This window comes from Thunnus maccoyii, chromosome 19 (assembly GCF_910596095.1).
Source record: "Thunnus maccoyii chromosome 19, fThuMac1.1, whole genome shotgun sequence".
In the NCBI taxonomy this organism is placed as follows: Eukaryota; Metazoa; Chordata; class Actinopteri; order Scombriformes; family Scombridae; genus Thunnus; species Thunnus maccoyii.
In genome coordinates this window covers 4694439-4718841 of record NC_056551.1, presented here as the reverse complement: position 1 = coordinate 4718841, position 24403 = coordinate 4694439, and the positions used below count along the sequence as shown (strand labels likewise).

General features: G+C 38.3%; 1 protein-coding gene across 5 annotated transcripts in view; it reads right to left on the bottom strand.

Moving 5' to 3' along the window:
* The window catches only part of LOC121885486 (cingulin-like), a 44537-nt gene that overhangs the window by 7046 nt on the left and 13088 nt on the right, over positions 1-24403 (bottom strand). The window contains exons 4-18 of one of the 5 annotated variants that reach the window (XM_042394977.1): positions 19061-19178; positions 18540-18730; positions 18282-18366; positions 8272-8793; positions 6139-6429; positions 5280-5321; positions 4494-4592; positions 3442-3609; positions 3236-3340; positions 2915-2973; positions 2385-2532; positions 2198-2302; positions 1018-1170; positions 605-772; positions 137-310 (exon numbers count right to left, since the gene is read on the bottom strand). In XM_042394977.1, the coding sequence (XP_042250911.1) occupies positions 137-310; positions 605-772; positions 1018-1170; positions 2198-2302; positions 2385-2532; positions 2915-2973; positions 3236-3340; positions 3442-3609; positions 4494-4592; positions 5280-5321; positions 6139-6429; positions 8272-8793; positions 18282-18366; positions 18540-18730; positions 19061-19178 (2428 nt within the window). The remainder of the gene's footprint in view (positions 1-136; positions 311-604; positions 773-1017; positions 1171-2197; positions 2303-2384; positions 2533-2914; positions 2974-3235; positions 3341-3441; positions 3610-4493; positions 4593-5279; positions 5322-6138; positions 6430-8271; positions 8794-18281; positions 18367-18539; positions 18731-19060; positions 19179-24403) is intronic. The other 4 variants (XM_042394978.1, XM_042394979.1, XM_042394980.1 and 1 more) reach the window with 4 other exon arrangements.

Genomic DNA, 24403 nt, shown 5'->3' with positions numbered 1-24403 from the left:
TCCTCTGTTTTTAATACTTTTACAATATATTCTAGCACATAAGCACTTTGAAACTGTCTATGAATTGTGAGATATTAATTAATTAACTAATAATTGAAACCAGAACCTGAGCCTGTTTGAGTTTATGGATCAATACCTGAAACTGTTTGACTTGTTTGGCCAGGTCATCTTTGGCCTGGTTGGTGCTATGCAGCTCCATTTGGAGGTCGTCCACTGTCCTCTCCGCCTGCTTACACTGCAACTGTATCCTCTCTCTCAGCTGGATCTCCTCCTCCAGTGTCCGCTCCTTATCAATCAGCTTACCAGACACCTGCACGCAAAGACGGGAAAACACACAGATCCTGAGGCTGCATTCATACCAAAGATGTTCTCAGCCTTTATTCAAAGGAAGTTTTTCATCTCTTAGTTTCATTTATCCAATGACATTAAATCAAGATGACACCAAATAACCAAGATGCTAGAAAATGTAACAGGCTACTTTAGCATGTTAGAGTGGCATGCTTAAATGGATTATATTAGTGTATTACAGTATGTCTTGAAGTACAGCTGAGGCTGATGGGAATTCATTCTGTCGTGAACTCAAGTGTTGTACAAGTGGAAATACCTCTCCCTGCAGTCTGTTCACGAGAGCCTGTAGTCTCTGCAGCTCCTGGTCCTTCTCCAGCAGAGACTCCTCCAGCTCTTCCACCCTCAGCTGAGCGTCCTCACGCAGCTTCTGCTGCAGGTTCATCTGTGCTGCAGACTGCGTGGACACCTGCAGGGCCTCGCTCAGCTGGAAACACACAGAAACACATCTGTAACTGCACACACACATACGCTCACTTGTGATTACCAGCACAGCTCTAAACAACCTTCCTTCATAGGAGCATGATGGTGTCTATTGTATGGATTCCCTGAGAAAATGTGTTTGGAAATAAAGATTCAATCCTTGTTTGTTCACTAAAATTTGACTGATTAGTGGAATTATACTTTGACATTTTCTGGTTTTCCTTTGGCCAAATGAAACTGTCTCTGTACCTCGGTCTCCAGTCTGTGAATGGTGTTGTTGAGATCAGATGATCTCTTGTCTCTGGTGTCTTTGTCGACCTCCAGCTCCTCCAGCTGTCTCTCTGCCAGCCACAACTTCTCAGCCAGTGTCTTAGCGTGCTGCGTCTGCTTCTCTAGGCTCTCCTGAACACACACACACACACAAACACACACACACAGTTCAGAGCTCTGCTTCCTCATACAGCATGTGTGTGTTGCTGTTTGACTGTTGGAGATTCCCATAAACACCTGAATACACCAGTAAGAGGGGGTTTTGGAGACAGCTCATGCTCACAACTGCTTGCCTACGCTGACAAATAAATCCAGGCATGATGTCGTGGTAGATTATCTGAAACTGAGCTGAAAAGATTCATGAAGAACAGCTACAGTATGATGTTTTGACATCATGTCTTCATCTTTTTCAAAAATAGCGTGTGCCTCCTTGCCAGTGCATATGGAGATGTGCATACACTATGTCGTAGCTGAAACATTTAAAATCAATTGTTATATTTGGTCCTGAGAGTTTTACGCTTGTCTGGAATCTGCAACTATTTTATTGTGAAAAATGAAAACAGGAAATTCTGCAATTTTTTTTAAAGAAACTGGATTACCTTGTTACCACTGTCTTGTCAAACTGTGATATTTCAGAGTTTTTCACGGTAAAATATCAACTTTTACAATTATTTATTGAATAAAAATATTATTTAATATAAAATAATATATTTCAAGATGTATTTTCATTTTTACCACTGCTGTACTTGAATCCAACAGGATGTAAAGAAGCTTTTAGTTGAACTTTACAGCCTTCATAATTGTCTTGTCTGTGTTCTGGTATAAAATTGTATCTCTGCACAGAATGTGATGCTTTCTTTTATATTCGTTTAATTATAATGAACATAGATGATAAAAGCAATTTTGTTTCTGCATGTGTTTCAGGTTCCACTGTGATCTGAAGCATCAGTCAGCACACATTTGTGTTTGTTATCTAACTGCAGGTGTGTGTTCTGACCTTTAGTCCAGGGTTTCACTATTATATATTATATCACACATAGATTTAAGGGTGCACATTTTGTCACTTTCACAGTCTTCACAAAGTCTTTTTACACATGGTTCTGCAGCTTTCATTCTCTCTAGTTTTTGATTTTGGTTGCAGTTGTGTAACTCAGCGTACCTCAGCGTCCTGGATCTTGTTTTTGAGGGACTGCTGGAGGAAGTTAAAGGCATACTCCTGAGTGTTGGCCTCCACCATCAAGTCCCGGGCCTGCTTCACCTCAATCTGCACACAACAAGACAAGAGTCATCATCCAAACACATGCATAACTATAGCATCATCCATCTATGCATCCATCTCTTCACACCTCCATCTCTCTGTATTTCTCTCCCATGGATTGACTCTCTCTCTCCATCTCCACCATCTGCTCTCTCATCCTCTTCATCTCAATGTTCAGCTGAGTGTTAGTCCTCAGCAGGTCCTCATTATTCACCAGCAGGCCACGCATCTCAAACCTTCAGAGAGAGAGACATTTATCAGACTGTTATGTGTCAAACTTTGGGTTTACACTGAGACCACAGAGAGGAGTGAAGGCAAAGAACGAGAGGAGTTCAAGAGTAACTTAATACCGTCTCGCTACAGTAAAATAACAGTGAACTAAGGGTGTGATGAGTACACTGTTACATCACTTGTGGGCATGGTTACAGGTGCAAAAAGGCTTCACACTTTCAAGAGAAACTTAAAGGGAAGCTCCACTTTACTCTTTTAATGACATTAGAAAGAGAAAAATTAGACCAAACAGGGAGGACAACAGGAAAGACAGCAAGTAGAAAGACAGACAAAAAGAAAAAGTGAGCAGGCAAACATGCAAACAGGAAAAAAGGAATAATTTCTGACCTGATCTGGTTCCTCTCCTTCTCCATTTCCACACTCTCTGCCTCCAGGAACTGGTTACGCTGGAGAGGACATGGAGTACACACCATCAAATATATTGTTATATATATCCATCTAGAGTAACAATAGGTTCAAATCCCAAAACCTCTTAATGCTTCAGCATCATGTAGCCAACATTCTGGCTCAATATTCTGGCTGAGGACTAGTGCTAGGTCTGCTGAAATAGTCTTGTTAATATTACAGATCTTTAAAGCTTCATGTATCAGCGCCCTTCTCTCAAGCCTCAACCATGGTCTGGCATCCATATGACACTATGAGCCCTACCTTCTGGCAGGCGCCCAGCTGTTTGGTCAACTCCTCTATGTAGTCTTTTTTATTCGGCACCCCCAGAGTCGCAGAGCGCATGCTGTAGTGGGTGGTGGGTATCACCTGCGGCAACGAAAATATATATATGAAGATGAAAAAACATTGCAAAGTGTGGAAGAGGTGATAAGAGTGTGTGTTATCTGTGTGTGTTTCAGTAAACGTACAGTGTTGTTGACCTCAGTCCTCCTCTTCATCAGGGTGTCGTAGGCGGAGAATCGGGTCCGGGGAGAGATGAGGGTGGGCGTGGTCATGCCCACAGGACTGCTGCTACGACTGTTGAAGCTATACAGGTTCATCTCTGAGGTGGAAGGAGACAGACCACCCTGCACCTGCTGAGGAGGAGGAAGGCACGGAGGAGGCTCAGTAACCTTGACTTTACATTCTATTTAAAATATCAGTCCTGCTGTTGAAAAAATCTGACAAAATATTGTAGGTATTTGAAGGGGTTTCCTTGATAAACCCAAATTTTACTAATTTAGTCAGTTTGAAATCAGTTTATCATGTTTATTTTACATTAAAGGAGACAGAATTTACACATTTCCAGATCTATAATTATATTCTGGGTCTCTACTGGAATATATTTGCATGTTTTACAGTTAAAAAAAACTCCTTATTTATCTTGTCTCTTTATGCAGCCCCTCAGTTCAGCCTCTGTCTGAAACAGGTGGTTTTAGCTCCTCTCTCTTTAAGGCCCGCCTCCCAATTGTTCTGATTGGTTAGCTTTCGGAAGCTGTGTCATGGCTGACATCAGGCCAGTCGGGAGGCTACGTCACAAATATGAAACAATCTATAGTAGCAGGATTTCACTACTTTTTTTCGTTCTTTACTTTAAATGTCAAATTCTCAAATACAGCTGTGCATGTTTGAGCAAAAATCCAATCAGAAATATGTGAGTGCACAACACATACAACACATGGAAAAACCTTAACAAATGTCACAAATGAAGCGTTCAGAGCAGGTTGAAGCCCTGGCTTTTGATATGCAGTGAGAATTTCTACATGCATTCAAGTTTTGGAACTTTGACCATGTTCAGCACATGTGTAGACATCCGACATCATAATAGTATATAAATGACAGAAAATCACTAAAAGCATAATATGGCCTCTTTAAGAATACTTCTAAAGCTAGCAAACTGAGGCACTAAAACAAACAAAGTAATCTATATAACACAACATTGTAATAAGACACATTTTCCTTTTACTACCACATTACAAACCTTGAACTCAGACATCCGGTACATGGGGTTGTAATCCATGGAGATGGCTGTGCTGTAGGGACTGTTGAACACTCTGGGAGGGCTGTCAACAACACCCTGCTGTAAACAAACAACACAACACCGATGTCATACCACCAATCAATAATGAAAGAAAACAGAGAGAAGGAAAACAGAAAGAAAGGACAAGAACCAAAAATCTCTTCAAGTGCACAGTGAGGGCAAATTCATAAGCGCAGGTGTAGCCAAGATTGTTGCTTTGCTGAATTTGGTTCTCATTTCAATATATGAGCAGAAATAATGAGAAGCAAGACTGCAGCAAAGACAGTGTTTTAAACTGCTACAATGCTGTGCAACAACCCTGTTAATGTAATGCATTTTAACACTGAAACACCATGATTATTACAAAAACAGGAAAAAATTAAATTATACTAATGGTAGCTAAACAATTATACTAAAATACATTCATTACTTTAACAGGATGGTGATATAGCTGTAAATTACAAATGATTACATGTGGTAAATTATTGTTGATCGAGTCAGTTTTAATTTATTTGAAACAGATGCTCATATATGATAGTAAATACTTGTATTTAGTGAACCATGCCATATTGCCAGTTTGCATGAAAGGTGCCTTTAAAATAGTTGATTACATTAGATTAGAGACTTGTGACTGTGCATAAATCTGAGTTTCTCAATCATAATTGAACTTGACAAAAAAGGATCTAAAAACAGAGTAAAAGGCCGGAAGAAGTTGAGAATAGGCAAACAGGACGGCCAATAAGAAACCTGATGTCTGTGTTCTCTCCAGGAGATGTTGATGTTCAATGACTGGAAAGGAAACATTTTTATCATTATATTAATGCTAAATTAGACATCAGTCAATTTAACAGGATTATGACATTAAAAGCTGTAAATTACAAAGACTTACATGTTCTAAGTTATCGCTGAGTCATGTGAGTCAGTGTAGTTACTTGCAGTAGTAAATAACTACACTAATAAAGGATACATTCTATTTGCTGATTATTACAATGTTAACTTAGTCATGTTACAATGTCAAATCAAAGGTGCCATATCTATTTTTTAAAAAACGATGGATTTAACATGAATAGATGCAGGATATAGGAGTTCTTAAATTTACATTACATCACTAACTGTTTGAGGTCTTGGGAATTTGAGGATCTAAAAAACAAACAAGGTAAAAGGCCAGAAAAGGATGAGGAAATAGAGAAAAACCTTGTGATTCCCACAATGGAAAAGATCTCCACTTTTCCAAGTAAATTATGTTTATTATTGAGTCCCAAAAGTCTAATTCCTTGAAGTGAATATCAGCATTTTGGAACAAGACAGAATACTGGAATAAAGGAAAATGGCACTTAAATTTAACAACACTGGCAGAAGAAAATAAGACTTTTTGGTTTGAAAATGACCTGGTTAGATGGAAATGTTTGCAGTGCACAGCCATAACAGACCTTAAGTCTGTGTTTTGTCCAGGAGATGGCACTGTTTAATAACTGGTTCAGTGTTTCTGAATTCATTGCTGTTCAGCAGTAAAACAGAATGTGATTATCATAAAAACTATCTCTAATCTCGCTGATCTGAATCACATACACATTCTCACACAAAGTCCCTGGTCCACCTCACCCACCCGATCAGACATAGTGTCCCAGTCCCGCGAGGCCAGGGACTCTAGAGACCCTCGAAAGTGGTTCGTCCCCAGCCGGGAGGTCTCCCATCGTGCTGGCTTTGGGCTGTTCTCCCCCACCGACCCGCTGCTTCCTGGACCATCTGCATCCCTGCTACTCAACCCGTTGGTCTTCAGCTCGTTGTTGAGGAACAGCTGATATTTTGGGTTCTGGGTGGTTGGCGCCAATTTGGGTGTGGAGGGCTCCTCCTCTGATGGGCTGTCCAGCTGCTTGTTTGAATCTAATTCAGACTCCTGGAGGAGATAGGATGAAGGTTGGGAAAGGGGGATGAAATAAACCTGGACGAAGGGGTGAACACACTCATGATGTGCACATAAATACGTTGATTATCCTAGGTACAGAGACATAATGACACTGACACTGAGGTACAATATATTATGGGGGAAAGTAAGAGAGAAGTTATTTGAAGTGCAAGAAAACTAAAAAAAATAGCAAGTTGAAAAAAGTGAGTTGACACAATGATTTAACTTTATCAGGGGAAAAAAAAGGAAAATTAATGAAAACCAGGTTGCACAACTCTACCTGTGTAACACACATATTTTAAGCTATAGTGCCTTTATCAAGGTGCTAAATGAGGCTTCTTTAAAGCTGCATTTACTGACTTTTGTGGCCACTAAGGGGCTAATGGCTCCACCACAAGCTGACAGACATACATCACTGAAATATTATCAGCTTGTATTTTGGGTCATGTGCCTACTTCCACATCCAGCAGACACAGAGCAAAGTGATCATCCCATTGGACTTGTGTCCACCTGATGAATGTAAGTTCAATATTCATTCTCCTTTTAGCCGAGTTTTGGTCTTCATCAACTGGGAAAATATACTTCAGCTGCTAAATGCTGGGAAGGTGGCAATGGATTTATCAGAGCTTGTTTGCTGAAAACTGCTCCGTGCTGCTGGTGGAAATGAAGATGATTACAATGCCAGACAGAAGTAAACAGTAAATGTGCTGTACAACCAAAACTATGAGCTAAAAGATGTTCAAACACTCTGTAGAGCTGCAGAGTTAGTGATAATTCTCTACTATTCTACTCTTTGCTACAACTTACACGAAGGGAAAGTATCAAAAAAAACTTTTGGGAATAAACTGAGGAAATGGGAGAAGAGTTGATTTTTTAACAATGTATTTCAAGGAAGAGGTGTGCAAATCATATCACTTAGGATGACTCAGACTAGAATCATGACTCATACAGTAAAGTACAAAAAGACTTGCACAACTTTACCACCAATGATTCATGACTTCACTTGGACTTTTGCCTCTTGACTTGTAATGTCTTCTCCCAACACCCAAAGAATAAAATTGATGTAACTATGTAACTCTTTATTTTCCTGACAACATACAAGGAAAAGGTGTGTTTGGCAGTGTAGACAGAACAATAGACACAATAGAAGACTTGGACTTGGCTTGGAACTTGTTGAACTTGACTCAGGATGTCACAGCCACAATTGAGACTTACTTGTGAGTTTCAAAACAATGACTTTTATTTTATGGTACTTTTAGGCATCAACTGTTCCTCCATAAAGTTTGCATTTTACTTTGTGTGTGATGTCTTCATTTGAAACTGATGAAAATTGAAGTTATTTTGCTCATACTGCAGATAATATGCCACAAAGCCACATTAAGCTGCTGGACTCCTGGTTTCACCACAAGTGTGATTGTCAAACAGAACTCAAGCAAACAAGTTTTATCCATCCCAATCATATTTCATGCAGTATAAATCAACACAGTCATAGCATGAAGGTTATTATTATTATTATTTTGGGCCAAAGACAAAAATGGCAACATGTGAACAGGGAAACAATCAAAGAGAAGTTAGATCTGGGAGTGAATCTGAAGGAATTTTGATTGGTACGATTGTAGAGGACATGCTTTAGTGTCTCGCTGTGGTTTCATGCTTTCGAGTCATCATGTTGATTGAGTACGGTGCTTTAATCATGCAAAGAGATGCATTTAAAAAACCTGCAGTGCCATGCTGTCATGCTGTCTTCACGCAAAGAAGATGCACAACTTTTGGTCTCATGCAAGGACAGTCGATCGGTTGGGAGTTTTTGTTTTTGTTTTTTTTTTTGCTTACCGATCCCATGCCAGAGTCAGCAACTGAGTCTCTACCAGAGTCTGTGGTTTGTGTTTTGCTCCTTGCATCTGAATCAGCCTTCTCAATGCTGCCTCCTACTGGACAGTCGATTCTTGCAGTTATCTGACTAGTTCTTCTGCCACTTTGAGCCCATGCGACCTCGTTCTGATTGGTTTCCCTGAACGGAGGAGTCACAGTAATTCTGGGAATTGGACTCTCGTCTTTTCTACTGATGCTCGGTGTGGATGGACTCGACTTGGACTTTGGAGACTCAAGAGCCTTAGTGGATGTAAACTTTGGGACTTGTCCTACTCCAGAAGAAGGGCTTTGTGGGGAACCAGAAGAATAGATGTGATCCGGACCCGAGAATTTACTGATCAGGTCTTTAATGCTGCCGGCTCTGCACAGATTTGAACTACGCGAGAGGCCTGCAGCTGGTTTCTTCTCACTGACTCTCCAGGCCTGCCCTGCCTCTTCTTTGTTGGTGGTTTGGTGAGGACTAAGAGGTGACTTAGGTGCATGCTGAAAGAGGCGGACACAATAACAGATTCCCCAAAAAAAAGTTAAGCAGGAGTCTGAGTCATGAAGTCATAAAGTCTATTAGACCAATGTGAGCAATGTTGCAAATCAATTAGCAAGGCGTTTTTTTTTGGCAATGTTGAATAATTTGATGACAGTAAATTTACATAAACACTAAGGAAATCTTCAATGAGCTGTTAGATCCAAACACATCATTCCTTTTATTTAAATTTACACTTGAAATGACTTCCTGACCCTGAAAGCAGCACTTCAAAATCAAGTCTCTAACTCTGTGACCTTTGTGTTCTTCTCTCTGTCTCTGTCTTGACAGTGTGTAGATGTTGACTGTTGAAATGCATACATAATGACATGAAGCTCAGTGTGTGTGTGCGTGTATGTGTATGCGTATGCGTGTTATATCCTGACACAAATCCCTCTTGAGAAACTGCAACATCTGCTCGCTCATCTGAAAAATCACCCCCTCCCCCAACACAACACCCTACTTTCTCACACAGAAATAATTAGTTTAAAACGATATGTAGAGACACCGACTCCAAAAGTCCACTAGTACTTACAAAGCAAAAAGGGAAAAGAAGAAAGGAACATGGCAACAGATTTATTTATTTATTTATTTTTGCCAAAAGGCCACTCGAATAAATCCAACTTTAATTAACAATCATAACAAGAAGGCCGATGCCGCTTAGAGAAATGAAGTGGCTCGCGTTCAGGGGTTTAACTTTAGGGGAGTCGAGAGTCCAAAGCAGCGAGTGGCCTTAATCCAGGGACTCGCCTGGCCGCCTCCCCCAGGGACGGTGAGTCGAGGCTGGGGTGAGAGAGGAGTCAGGCCCTGGGAGAACTGAAGGGGAGGGGGAGTGTCTGGGGTTTAGGATCACTGCTAATCACTGCGGTATTAAAATGTTTACAGGCTGTGGTGGGATTAGCTGTGAGCTGATGATTTTTAATGTTATTATTTTTACCCTGTAAGCTGAGCGCGCTCATATTGGACTCTCTGAGCCTCAAGGAAGGAGGAGACAGGGACATAGTGGTTGGTGATGAAATGTGCGTGTTGTGACGTTTCTGTCAGTACATTTATAGTGATGAGGAAAATCCTCCATGTGGAGACACATCAGTCAGCTGTCTCCTCTTTCAGGTCAAAGTTTCTCAACCTCCAGGTCATGATGCTACAAGAGGTCACTTGATGAGCAGATAGGGTCACAGGAGGTTTTTAAAACTGATGTATTAAATAAATTATATATTTTTTGAAATAATCATAATTTGTAATCCATTTTGATGTTGCAACTAAAATCAGAACATTTTGTTATTTTACAGCTTGAGACAGAAGTTTCCAGACTATGTGAGAAATGTTTGTCCTAGTAACATTTATTTTTATACACTGAAGACCATATTTCTTTCACATCAGCTTGTATTCAGATTTGGCTGATCAAAGTGCTCAGTGCTACCTACAGAATGATGATTCATGTACAGTATATATAGATGTGATGTAAATGCCTTTTAATATGAAACACGAAGGTTTCCACATGATTTTGAGGCTAGTTGTTTCAGAAATTGCATACACAATTAGGTTGTTCATGAATAAGAACTTAAATTGTGTTCATGTTGGGAGATGAAGAAACAAATAAACAAAACAGTCACACAGAAAGGCGGTAAGACCGAGTTTCATTCAGGAAAACCAGGTCCACATTCCCCCAAAGTCCTGAACACACACATACACACATTGGTCCTCCGTTCCCCGTGGCCTCACTACAGTACAGACATATGGTGGAGAGCTGTACACCATCTGACCCAGATATAAGACAGAAAAGCACCCTGGGAAATACAATGAATGCCTCACTGATGTTTGGTGCAGAAGCGCTCAGGGTTTTTCTCTTGGATAAAAGTTCAGGGGAGGCGGTCAGCACCGGGGATGTTTGAAAGGATTTTCTATTTTTACCTGACATGATGACATGCTGCTCTGATTTATTATCAAACAGCGCTGATGATCCGAGTATGAAAGACTATCATTTCAAAACCAGTTATGACTGATACAAATATTTGTTTTTTAGGTGCAGTATGACAAGTATTTTTTTTAAATCATTTACAGATCCCTTTCAGCAATACTAAATGAGAGAGAAAAAAACAAGTCTTTTGAAATGAAACCTTACATTTTTCTATAACATCTATTAAAGGGGTCTTCCACAGATTTTCGCACCTCCATAAAGTTGGGTGACTCAAAATTGAGGCAGAAGAGGGTAAGACATTCTGCTTTTTAGTCCCTAGTATGGCTCAAGCTCCAAACCCTACATCCTACATTTCCCACAGTGCAACTTGATGGCATATTTTTGTTAGACCTTTCCATATCTCACACCTCCAGTATGTAACACAGCCTCTCTGGAAAAATTTATAGTCTCCAAGCCCAAGCTGAGATAACCTTGATGACATCACTATGAGATCATCAGGCTCACTTTCTAAAAGCTCATCCAGTCACAGAAGACATTATACAACTGTGATGTGCAAAATTGGTGATGCCCCTTTAACTGTGCACCATTCTGGCTCCATCTTCTAGATATCACATTTGGTATAGAAGGTGGAAATGTTTGGTTTTATGAGAGATTACATAGATTTCTTTGATAGACAGGCTGGTTTACTCAGAGATCACGCAGAGATTCAGCTCATGACCATCTGCACACCAAACAATAGAAAATATAATGATTTTTTAATTTGGAAATGATAAATTTGGTCAACAAACCTTCAAACATTTCATTATTTAGTTGTTTGTGGCCACCTGAGAAGCTTTGAGGATGATGATCTCCTTTTTCTCAATTTAAGCAAAATAAACATTTCACAGTTGCACCGAAAATGCACAAAAAAAGGGATTATTTACAGCTTTCAAATGCACTTCAGAAAGAATATTTTTTTATGAATGTTTTCTGATGACAGAAGAGAACTACTAATCTTAATCATGATTGTTTTCCTGCTCCTTCTATATATTTTCTAGACTCTTCTAGTTGTTCTTTAGCTTCTTTAGATTGTTTTCTTGCTTTTGTGGTTGTTTCCAACGTCTTTCTTTTTGCTTCTTTAAATTGTTATATTAACTTCATCAGGTTATTCTTTAGTTTCTCTGGGTTGTTTAACCTTCTTGCTTCTGTGGGTAGTTTTCTATTTTCCTCAGGCTGTCTTTTAGCTTTTAGTTTAGGCTTTTTAGGGTTGATATGTAGCTTCTTCAGATTTTCTTGTTCCTTCTAACTGTTCTCTAAATTCTTTAAATGATTATTTTAGCTTCTGACTTCTTTGGATAGTTTTCTAGTTTCTTTTGGCTGTCTTCTAGTGTTTTAGCTTTTTAGGGTTGCTATGTAGGTGCATTAGATTGTTTTTTCAGGCCATTTTCCAGCTTCCTCAGGTTATTTTCCAGTTTCTTTGAGTTGTTTTCTAGTTTGTGTAGGTTGTTTTCTTGTGTGTTCGGGTTCTTTTCTTGCATCAATAGGTTATTTTTCTAGTTTTCCCTGGTTCACTTTTAATTGTTTTCTAGTTTCTCTTGGAAACTGTTTTCATAAGATACTTTACAGCAGGGAGCAGATGATAAAATGCCTGCCATAATAACATGTAGTCTGTGTATGTGTTTGATTACTTCTCACTGTCTTCAATTCAAACTGTATTTCAAAACATTCTCACAAGCATGACTTTTACCCTCAGTGTTACTTCAAGCTCACAACTTTTCTCACTTCATATTTCACTTTTCTTCACTTTCTTCTCACACTGACACCTCTTACAATCTAAACACACACTCAAGAGTTATTAATGTGAGACACATGCATCACCGTCACATCAAACACCGCAATAATAACTGTGTTGTCCAGGTTGCTGGAGTGACACACAGATGTAAACAAGCAGATGCACTTAAACGCCACACCAATGCAAAGCTGTCACTGTAGCAGAGAGAGAGTGAACAACAGCATTATAAAAAATAAAATAAATAACCAATTAGTGGCAGCAGTCTTGTGTTGGACACGTACGTCTCTCACAGAGAGCAAAACGTCGAGCTACGTTTGGCCCGAAGCAATCTGCTTGGCAATATGTTCCTGTGTTGTTGTTGTTGCCCCCCACCCCTCCCCTCTACATGGCTGTAAATAACAGATTCATCAACCAACCGGCGGTCTGTCCTCGCCTTTAGGCCTGCCCGCTTTTACACGTTGCTTAGCCGACAATTACCCCTTCAACAGGAATATTTGTTACAAATCAGGCTGAAATCTGTCAAACAAATCTCTTTATTTATAATGTGGGAATAATGAAAATGAGCTCAGATATATGATCATTGGGTTTATTTCATTTGAGTAAGCCTAACAAATATGAAAAATCTATTAGTGATATATTAAATATGGATAATTAAAAAACAGCTTAATGAGGGTCCCTGCATATGTTGTCTTAGAGGCAGTAGTTAGTCTCAAAGGATAGCCAGAAAGCACAGAGCAAAAGTGCAAAATGCTTATTTTTGGTCTGCAGTGTGAAAACCTTTAAATAATATGAAAAAAAGTGAAATACTGTATTGAAAAACATATGCAGAAATAAATGTATCATATATCTTGTGACCTGATGGTTAGATCAGCAAACTATGTGATTATATAGCAGTTTTTTGTCAAAAATTGTCAATAAAATCTGAAGATGTATCACTTATGCTCTGTCAAATATTAATGTAATGATTGTGAAACCATTAAGGAATATGTCTCTTAAATTTAATACTTTTTCTTATTAATCAGATCAACCAAATCCAAAGACTAATGACAGCTGTAAAAGCTGTATATATTACTATATTAACCTGTACATTAAACTGGCAAGAAATGCAGAACAATAGTGTGTTGACTATTTGAAAGTGTTGTTCATGCACGTGAGAGCTTTGTCCTGCATCTGACATTAAAACTTTGAGTCCTTTCAAAACCCTACAATAGAACCAAATCAGAGTATCATCAGACTAAAATCATCAGTGCTTCTCATCCCAGACTGCTCTTTACAAAACATATTTTTCCAAAACATTTCCCCATGAGCATGAAGCGCTGCAGAGGTTTTGTCTGTTTTACAATCCAGATGTTCTCAACTGATGACTAACTACACCTGTGTCCAACCTCTGAAGGAAAAAGGATACATTTTATCAAACTAAATGTACTTCTTTTTTTTTATTTGTTAGTTGTTGTTTTTTTTTAGGTTTTGAGTTGTGTTTTTTGATAAATACTCAGACTGTTTTTCTGTATCTGGGTGCAGTTTTAATGAACCTGGCCTCATTCAGCTGCGCCGCTCAAAGGTCCACAATAGCTGGTCCAACAAGACTCACACTGTAATTTAGAGACAAAGTCCACACTTCAACTCATAATAAAGAGATTATGACGAGTGCATATGAACTTCCTGGGTCCTTGGATGTCTATAGCTTCTCTCTGTAAATAAATAATAAATTAATAAATTAATAAAGCTGTCTGATCTAATCTAATCTGATCTACGTGTGACACAGAATGTTTTTAGAAGTCAAAAGATCCTGTCGAGCCTCACATACATACACAGTATTTGGAGTTTGGAGTGGAAAACTTTAGTAAAATAGAATCAAAATGCTACCAGACCCTCATTTTTCACTTTTTCATTTCTTTGTGTTTTGGGAGAAAAATAAACTTCTTTTAGAACATTTATTTTTAAACCTTTTGGTAGAAGCTCTGGACTGACTATTTGGTTTATTATTCTTACCCACAATGCAATTCTGCATTCTGTGGCTCAGGATTTAACCTTTTTTTTTTAGCTTTTTAAAATGATGTGGATGTTTCAGATTAATAAATGTTTACATAAATATTTTGATGGTGTAACATATGAGACAAACACAGACATACTGACTTCACATTCAGCAGACTGCACTGCACTTTAGAGATTTCCTCTGTGGCTGTATGTGCTCAAAATGTAGTCCAACATAAAATCACAAATCCAGGATGGATCACTGAATCTACAAAACCTTTTAATTAAATCGAATCTAAATCAATTAGATTTCTATCTAATCAAAATGATGTGTGATTATACAAATCCTGGCTCATTTTCGGACAGATTAGCCATAAATAATCTGATCTAAAAGGTTACTAAGTCTCTTTTAGGGCAGAGTGGCTCGTCTAGATTAGCGGGAGGAAGTGTGAGACCGCGGGTTAAAGATGTCGAGTGTTTGAATCCCCTCACGCTCCCTGTCCACCGAGTTCTCCTGAACAAAACGCAAACAGCAGGAAGTCATTTGCCTCTTGCTTCATGAACAAATTATTTTGGGTTAATCAGGGTTAAAAACTGCCACAAGCCAAATTCTGTCAGCTGTAAAATCCAGTTTTTCACTGAGTTGACCTATTTCCATTTAAATCCTCATTACAAGTGCTACAAAAGCTAACAGTATGGTAAAATAAAGGAAGGGGTGTTTGTATCTTGTTGTATACTGTACCCTTGAGGAGACTAGTTTAAAACAAGGCACATTTAGGTTTAGAAGCAAAGCAGGAGGAAGTGTGAAGTTCTTATTTGACTGTAAAAAGTGTCTTGCAACACATATTGGCCGAGTCGTGGAGCATCGCATCAATTGACACGCAGCACACATCCCACGCACTATACATACAGAAACAGTGAAGTTATAGTAGCAGAGTACTCCCGACAACAATGACAGCATCAGTCATGCAGAAAAAAAAATACAAAAACAACATATGTTTACATTCTAGGTACAAAGACCTCTATCATCTAAGAATTATGACTCCTCTCAGTTGGGAGCAAAGGAAGAAGAAGTGTAACAGATGGGGCAAAAAAACACCAGACTTTTGACATTGATGGCTGCTGTTTGCTTCCAGTTTAATCCCAACAGTCAACATCGGTTTGTTTAACTATGAACACAATCATTCCCTAACCATAACCAAGTGGTTATTATTGTGATCATGATGACGAAGGTCCCTTGATGTTAACCAAGTCATTTTTTTAAAACCAAACCACGACCTTTCACTAACCCTTTTGTGCCTAAACCTGACCAGACCTTTACCACAGCGGTACAAAGGTGCAGGTGTTTTAATGCATCATGTCGCCGGTGTTTGTTGCCCTTTAGAGACGGATGTACAAAGTGTCTGACTTCAACAGCTGAGGCCTGTTTATGTCCTGTCTCCTGCCAGCAGTCAACATTTGTTTCATGTGTCTATGAGGGTGATTTTTCTTTATAGTTTTAGTTTTAGCCTAAAATTAACTGGCCAGAAAACTCGCATATGATTGATCTTTTGAAAGCACTGACACACATTTACTTTGTCCTTTAGGTATGAGGACTTGTTGAGTTAAAAATAACCTTCAACAACCAGGCGCCATCTTACCTGACGCAGATCTGATTACTGAAACAGCGTTACTAAGTAAAGCAAGTACAATGACTGACTCTGAGGAGGTTTCTGATTCCTTCTATGTTAACACAATTCTTAGTGTCATTAAAACTTTTACAGTGTACAAGAATTTTGTTAAAGACTAGACATACTTAGCTTAGTGAACTCGACATACAGTAATCTTTCTATACTCTGAACTATTCCAACTAGACTTTAAAGACTACTCCACTCCTCAAAGTTTCAGATTTTTGACAAGAGTTGTATTTAGTCATATTTTGGAGAAAATGTTTCGAACAGCCATGTTTTGATACTTATTTATCCACTGTGATCATCATCACTCGTGACCAAAGCAGCTGTCAAATGTGAGGAATCAAACCACAAACTTCTAACTGCCGCCTATCAAAATCTGCTCAAATGTCACCCAAATGACGATGCAGTTTCACTTTTAACTCTTCTATAAAAATGTGGTATTTTTCAGTGAAAATCTGTACAAACTGAAAACCATGAGCCTCATCTATGTTCTTTGTTGTACTTCATGTTGTATTTCTGTGCGGGACACACAGCATGTTGGCAGCCGGCCTGTCTGCTGTTTGTGTTTAAGCTTCTGGAGTTAAACTGTGATGACACTTTGACAGGTTTCCTGTTATAATAAGACTCCAAACCAGGTTTCTTCCCTCATCATTTCCTGTCACAACTGTGTCAGTCTATTATGGGTAGTTTTTTTTTTTTAGGGGAAAGATGCTAAAAGTGTGTGTGTGTGTGTGTGTGTGTGACAGGCATAGCCAGATGAGCAGGCAGATGTTTCCTCTGCCTCTACTCCGACTGTCTGAGAAAGACTGACAACAGCTGGACCAGTGCCAGACACACACAAACACACATGCACACAAACACACACCTCACACACACACACACGGGACAATGTTCTACCTCAACAAAACTGCACTGAGAGGTTTCTTTTCGTGTTTTATTTTAGTTTTGTTGGTTATTTTTTGTGTGCTGTATGCTGAACTTCACTTTGTTGAGCAGAAATATTTTGGTAAGTCACATTCAGTCAATGTCAAAAGCAACATTAGCTTTTGTTGCAGTTATTTCTGTCCAAACCTGCCCTGAAAGTTCACTTGTCAAATGATAGATGGATTTACCTCTTGGGCATTTTAAAGATACTTTAATAATTTATCGCTTTGTATCAAAGGGTTATAACTCAGACAGGTTTAGATGATGCCTTCACTCTATTTGCCATGTTTAAACAATTATGTTATAAAATTAAGCATGAATCTGCTACTTAGCCCGTTTGTTACTTCAAATGATTTCAGATACTAATTTTGTTAGATTAATAATTTGACAGCCGAGGGAGTCATGTGTCTGTCCAATCTGTTGAAGAACGACTTCAGGCTGATATCTCAGTGAACTATTGTACAGCAGCCGACTCTAAATGAGCCGATGTATCTAGTGTGAACCCCAGCATGACATTTAGATTTCAAACCTCTCTCTGAGCCTCAGATTGGTCATGATTCTATGAAACATGATTGTTCAACTGGAACGTAGATCTCTAATAATTATTCTTTTCATCAACAATTAAAATATTAGTTATGGATTTTGGTTGGGGTTGCTAGCGAGCCATGAAGAGTTTGGTTTGTAGTTGGTGAAGTTCCCACAAAATCACATAAAAATTCTACTTAATGTGGTTTAAATTCAACTGCTTTTTTGCTCAAATTGTTTTAACAATTCTGTCAAGCCTGTGTCCTCCGTGAAAAAGCTACTGTCAGAATCAAACTGAGCCGAACTTGAAAAGATCTCTTGGGTTTCGAGTTTTAGCTGAATCCTAACCCTATAAAATGAAAGGTAAACATAGTGTTTTATTTACAGCAGCGTTATTTTAGCGTCAGCAGTAGCTCAGTTTATCCCTTGGTGTAGCTTTCAACACAAAAACCAAACCATGTGTTGTTGGTTTGGTTACAGACCGCTGTAAGGCCCAAAATTGCCTCTACAAACAAACAATAAATACTGTTAAGCCCTGTTTTTCATGCATTTTACTGTGCCAAGAATGAGATGGCAGAAGAAAACTCTGAAAAGTGACGTTAGACACAAAACAGAAGAGAGTTCTGGATGCTGAGAGGGGAGTTTAGATGTTAAGTTTAACTGTACCATGTTGTTTTCTTGTTCTGTCTCGTTTTTTCCCTGCATGCTGCGTCCACTCGCTGTGTTAGTAAAGGTTTCCTCTTTGTCTGACCTGGAGGACAAATAAAAAGTGAAATATTTCAATACGTCATAGCTTTAGATGGAAAAGCTTTTGTCTTAAACAACTGACTGATCTCAGAAAAAGAAAACAGCTCTGTTATGTTTTATGAATAAAGTAAATGAAATAAACCAAAGTTCAACTTGTCAGAAAATGGTGTTCGGTACCTGTGGGATTGTTTGAGTATTTTCTGTGTGAAACAGGTCAGTCTCTGCGTCTCTTCCTGGTACCTCTGCAGGTCTTGGGTCAGCAGGTTACGGAGCGTGCTCAGTGCCTCCTCCTGGAACACCAGCCTCTCTGATTCGACCAAACGCTCGGTGATGGAAGCCTGAAGCTCCCGAAAAGCACACAACTGAAACTGGAGAAAGAGGGAAAATAATAGACAACAGTTTTATGAATAGGCTTCTCTTCTTCATGGGACATTTATTTTATTATTTTGAGTTTTAAAAACACTTCCCTGAGGTTGTCTCACTTCTCACTCAGAGAACAGTTTGTTGTTGTTTCCTCTTGTTTGACCGGCTTTTGATAATATTCTTATCAGCAATGTTCAATGTTCAATCAATGAATAACAGATAGTGAGATACTGTCGAAATCTGCTTCCTTTGTGACCTGACGTTTTGTTTTTGTTTCTTTTTTAACCCACCGTGACCAGTTAGAGTGATATCAGCTTCCTGCTGTGGTCTCTTACCGTGGATGTCTGAAGACTGGAGCTCCTCTTCAGCTCTTGTTCTGTTTGTTTCTTCTTCTCCTGAAGATCAAACAGCTCAGTGTTCAGCGGCTGCTGGCGGCCTTTAATCCGAATGAGTCTGACAACACACAAAAACATTTACTTTACAAAATGCACTTAAACTCCTGCCTGAATTAGAATTCATATAATTTACTTTTGTATGTGAATAGGCAACAAGACCTACCTTAAATACCTACCTACCTTAAATAACACTAAAAATAATTATAATATATATAATAACTTCTTCTTTTGTCCAAATTAATTACAGTGGTCATGGACTTTGTAACTATCTGCTTCATTATATGTGATTCAGATCATTTATTGTGGAAATTGTGAAATGAGAAAATTTAGCCAGCCGAGAAATTTATAAAATTCAGTGATTTGGTTAACTTTCTGTCCTTCTTTTATACTTTACCGCTAACTTGTGTACTGCACATGTAAACATTATTGATTTTACTAAAAATAAATAAATACTAGCTAAATGCACAAAAAGGACATGAAATGCCCACATGAACATGAAAAAGGTCTCTCAAAAACTTGTTTTTGGCTCATAAAACACACATTAATATACAGACACATACAATCAAGCTAACATGAAGCACATGCTTAAAAAGAAAGACGATGTCAATGAGCAACAATTGATAGAAAATAATACAAACATGTATGATTTTATAAATGCACACAGTAGAAGCCTTTAGTCCTTCAGGTGCTGCTGTTTTATGTCTTTCCCCTGAACAACCAACCTGAGCAGCTCCTGAGCTCAGTCAAACAGGTCAGGACAGACTTCTCTGCTCTCTGTTTGTCTTCTAGCAGCTGAGAGATTTGCTTGAGAAAACATGCATCATTTTGAAATGACTGAACAAGCTTTCATACTTTCTTTTTTTTTTCTTTCTCGGGAGTTGGTTTTGGGATTTGAACCATCAACCATCTGCTGCGACTTCCTGTTACCTCACCCCTTTCACTCTCCCTCACAACAGTCTCTGCAGATCCAGAAACTTGAACAATCAAGTGTTCCTGACTCACATTAACCTCTGAGCTCCTGTCACTCTCTTTAACGTGAGACTGTTCTGTCCTTGAACAAACACAGTGATGCTGTCATAGATACACACTGAGATGAACAGCTCATGTAGAATTAGTGATTAATACTTCCTGTTTAAAGTCAACAGCAGTCAAATATTCACAACCACACGCAGGTACAGCAGGTCATGTGACTGCTGTGACTGTGAACACAGCACGAGTCACAGCATCATGTATTAGTGATCGCAGCTTGAGTAACACTAGCAGCTACAGTACAAGCACTAAGAGCAGTGTAGTACTGGTAACAGTAGCATCAGCAACAGCAGTGATGCTGGTGGTTCCACACTGCTACTACTGTAGTAGCAGTAGCATTACTAGTACTTGTACTAGCAGTTCTACGTGTTACAGTAGTAGCACTGATGATAGTATGATTATTAATATATGTAGCAGTGTAGTAGTACTAGAAACAGTAGGAACAGTTGCAGCTATGGGAGCAGTAGTAACAGTATATATACTAAGTATAGTATAGTAGCAGTATTGGTTATGATAGAAGTACTAGCAGCAGCAGCGTAATAGCCTACCAGTAGAAGTGATAGTGTTTGTACTGGTGACACTGCTAGTTGTAGTAGTTGAAGTGTTAGCAGTGGTAGCACTACTAGTGGTACTAATTATTGCATTACCACCAGTAATACTACTTGTAGCAACAGTATAGAAGTATTAGTAAGAGTAGCAGTAGTATTACTTTTAATATTAGTCATTGTAGCAGTGTAAAGTAGTAGTAATAGTACCAACCGTACTACTATAGCTGTTGTAGCAGCATTAGTAATGGCTGTGCTATTAGTTGTAGTAGTACAAACCCTAGTACTAATAATAGTTTTCCTTGTAGCAGAGATGTAGCAGTATTTGTAGTGCTAGTGCTAGTACTTGTTCTATTAAGACTGGCAGCAGCAGTACTAGTACTAATAACACTAGTAGGCAGAACAGGCTAGTAGAAGTAGCAGTGAAGAGTAGTAGTTAGACTAGCAGTAGTGTTAGTTGTAGTAGAAGTAGTAGATATAAGTGTAGTATTACTCGTTCAGTTCTGATGGTATTAGAAGAGCAGTAACACCCCTACTGACACCTGTGTAGTAGTAATAGCAAGTGCAAAAAGTAGCTAGTATGGTAGGCAGCAGTAGAAGTATCACAGTAATGAGTAGGAGTATTGGTAGTAGTACTAGTGGCAGCTGTAGCAGCAGCAGAACAATGACTGTTGTACTAGTCCAAACAGGGAGCATAATAAACATATTGATTTATCTCCGTCTACATATCAACTCATATGAACTCTACAGTCAGAAGCAAAGGCCCTTGCTCAGTAAAGTTTCATTCAGACATCACGGTGTAAGTGACTATCTGTCCACTGGGAGGCGCTAAACCTCTGTACCAAAGAGTGAGAACAGCAGGTGATAAGACCTCAGAGAAGTGTTTTGTTTGTGAGGAAGAAGAGGAGGCTCATCTGAGGGAAGTCTTTGATGAACAAGCTGAAGAAGTGACATCAACATGTAGAGAAAGGCAAATTAGTAGAAACGACACAAACAACGGCACAGAAACACAAAGGCCCTCTGGGAAATATATTAACATTCTGTTAATGAGGTTTTCAAGGAGGCGTACTGACTCTCCTGTGTGTGTGTTTGTGTGTTAGGAGGACTGTTAGGAGGACTGAAGTAAATCTAAAACAGGACAATGATCTTTGATTTACTTTCACTCGGTTCTGCAGGAACAGAATGTTTACACTGATGAAGCAAATTTCTGATGACAAAAAATTTAATAAATGTTGGAGCGTATGTGTAAATTAAATTAAAAGACGTCCATTACAGGGAATGAACAAGTTTCTCTGAGGATCAGAGCATGGAGCTGTTTACAGTGAACAGCTCAGTCAGTGAGGAAGAGATTTATTATTTGATTTTTTTCTGCACTACTTCTTCTCCTTTTTTCTTCACTTTTTCTAAAAAACAACTCAGGATATTTTACTATAAATGAGGAACCTTTTATTGTGATATTAATATGGACATTTTCCAAAATCTATAAATGTAACAATATGGAAAATATATGGAAATCATCACATAAAATAATCAAATTAATGTGTTTTTATATGAATGTGAACCAAACATATACATACATACACATGTTTCAGAGCGACTTCTCAAAGAAACTATTTTTAATAGATTTTGATGAAAGCCTGTTTATACATTTGTAGATCCATAAGATGAATTGATCATGAAAGGATTTGAAATCTGCTAAACATAATGAAATTATCACGCAGTCAGTCCAGAATACTAATAGCTTTATATTTCAAAGAGTATTAAAAATGTTCTGAAAGCACAGATAGTCATATTCAATATATTGTCCTTTTCCACATATGTGTTCAGTCACAAATATAATAATATTTGATCCTGACGGCACTGCAAAGCTCCCTCTGCCTTTTAATGAAAACAGAGTTTCACTGCGGCCATGAAACTTTGTTGTGCAATAAGCAACAAGTAAGTCTTGTGTCCAGTTGCCTGAAGCATCTTGGGAAATATTTTTCATAGTAGTTTTAATAAAAGTAAGATTTGCACAAATTTAATGTCTGCCCTTGAAGAAAATCCTTATATTATAATCCTTATATCAAATCCTTATATTTCTACTTAAGTGCATTTTGGGGCAGTTAGATCAGTTTTCCAAACACATACAGATTCAAAAAAACTACAGCACTAACAATGAGGAAAACCACTTGATGTAAAATCTTTTCTTGAGTGAGTCTTTTCTTATTGATTAGCTGAATGAAAATGTACCAAGCAGAGTGTTTGAATAAAAAAAAATTAAAAAATAAAAGCATGAGGAGACTTTTATCCTGTCAGGTATTTCTGTCCACATTAATGAATTCAGACACTTTCAGATTTAATTTTTCAGGATCTGTCTTTTTTTTCAAATTCATTTATTCATCAACTCAGGTTTCTTCTCCTTTGAGTCTAGCCTCATATTTCTTTCTTTTAAATTGTAACTATTTGTAGTTAATGATTGCATGATACAGATTTGAATGTTAAAATAACCATGCCACCAAAACACCACCAATAAAAGATTTCTGTTGAAATCAAGATGTGATTCACCTAACCAGGAATGCAATACCATGGCAACGGCTGCTTACCATAAGCCTACTCCTGCTGGATCGTGGGAAATCTCCCAGTAATTTAACTTTATCTCACAAGTCTTGCAGAGATGTTTCTGGTAACATCCTTCAGTATGACGTTAAGAAGAAATGAACGTTGTGAGAGAAATCTTGAGGAGATTTCAAGACTTTGAAGTTCATGCAAATGAGCAAATTTGTCACCTGTCAATCACAAATCATCTTAACCAATCACACGACTTAATTAAACTGCTGTGTGTGTGTGTATGTGTGTGTGTGTGTATGACGAACGACGAGGAACATCATCCATCACACTGAAAAGGCCATAATTGTGTGTGTGTGTGTGTGTGTGTGTGTGTGGTGTTGACAATTTCAGAATCACATACACACACACACACACACACACACACACACACACATATTTAGGTGAACATGCAAACAAACAGGCATATGCCACATGGTAACAATGTGTCAAATCCCTCTCTCTCTCTCTCTCTCTCTCTCTCTCTCACACACACACTCTGCCAGCTGTCAGTGTGTTCTGATTAGGTGCTTATGTACTGAAAAGCGTGAATAGGGCTCCATAATTACGTGAATGTATGTGACAAACACATTTCACTCCATAATTGCAGGTGAAAAATGTGTGGGTGTTATTTTAGTCTTCTTTTTTTTTTTTTTTACATTAATGTATCTCACCACTTGCAGCCTGTCACATATAGAATTTTCACTGTGTCGAGGTTACACAGGATGTATACGCTGTGTGTGTGTTCATCCTGCCAACAGAATTCATTTTGATGCATAAAATCTACTCCAGAAAGTGTTTCAGTCATGGACAAAGGTGGTCCACCTGTATGTAAATGAACATAAATATTCATATCTGACTCCCCTTCTACTTCACACTGATTGTTAAAAATGTTTATGTGTACAACATATTTGCAATCACAAATAAAACTAATGCTTCTAAGTGTAAACAGAGGTTACATTTAAGTCATTCGTCAAACAAAAATACTGATTAATCTCTGGTTGCAGCTTTTCCAATGTGAGGTTTACTTTTTAAAATGTTATCAATTGATTATTTTTTCACTATGTGTTTTACAAACTAAAGGGTTCATTAATTTGTTTGAAAAATAAATGATTTGTTCATG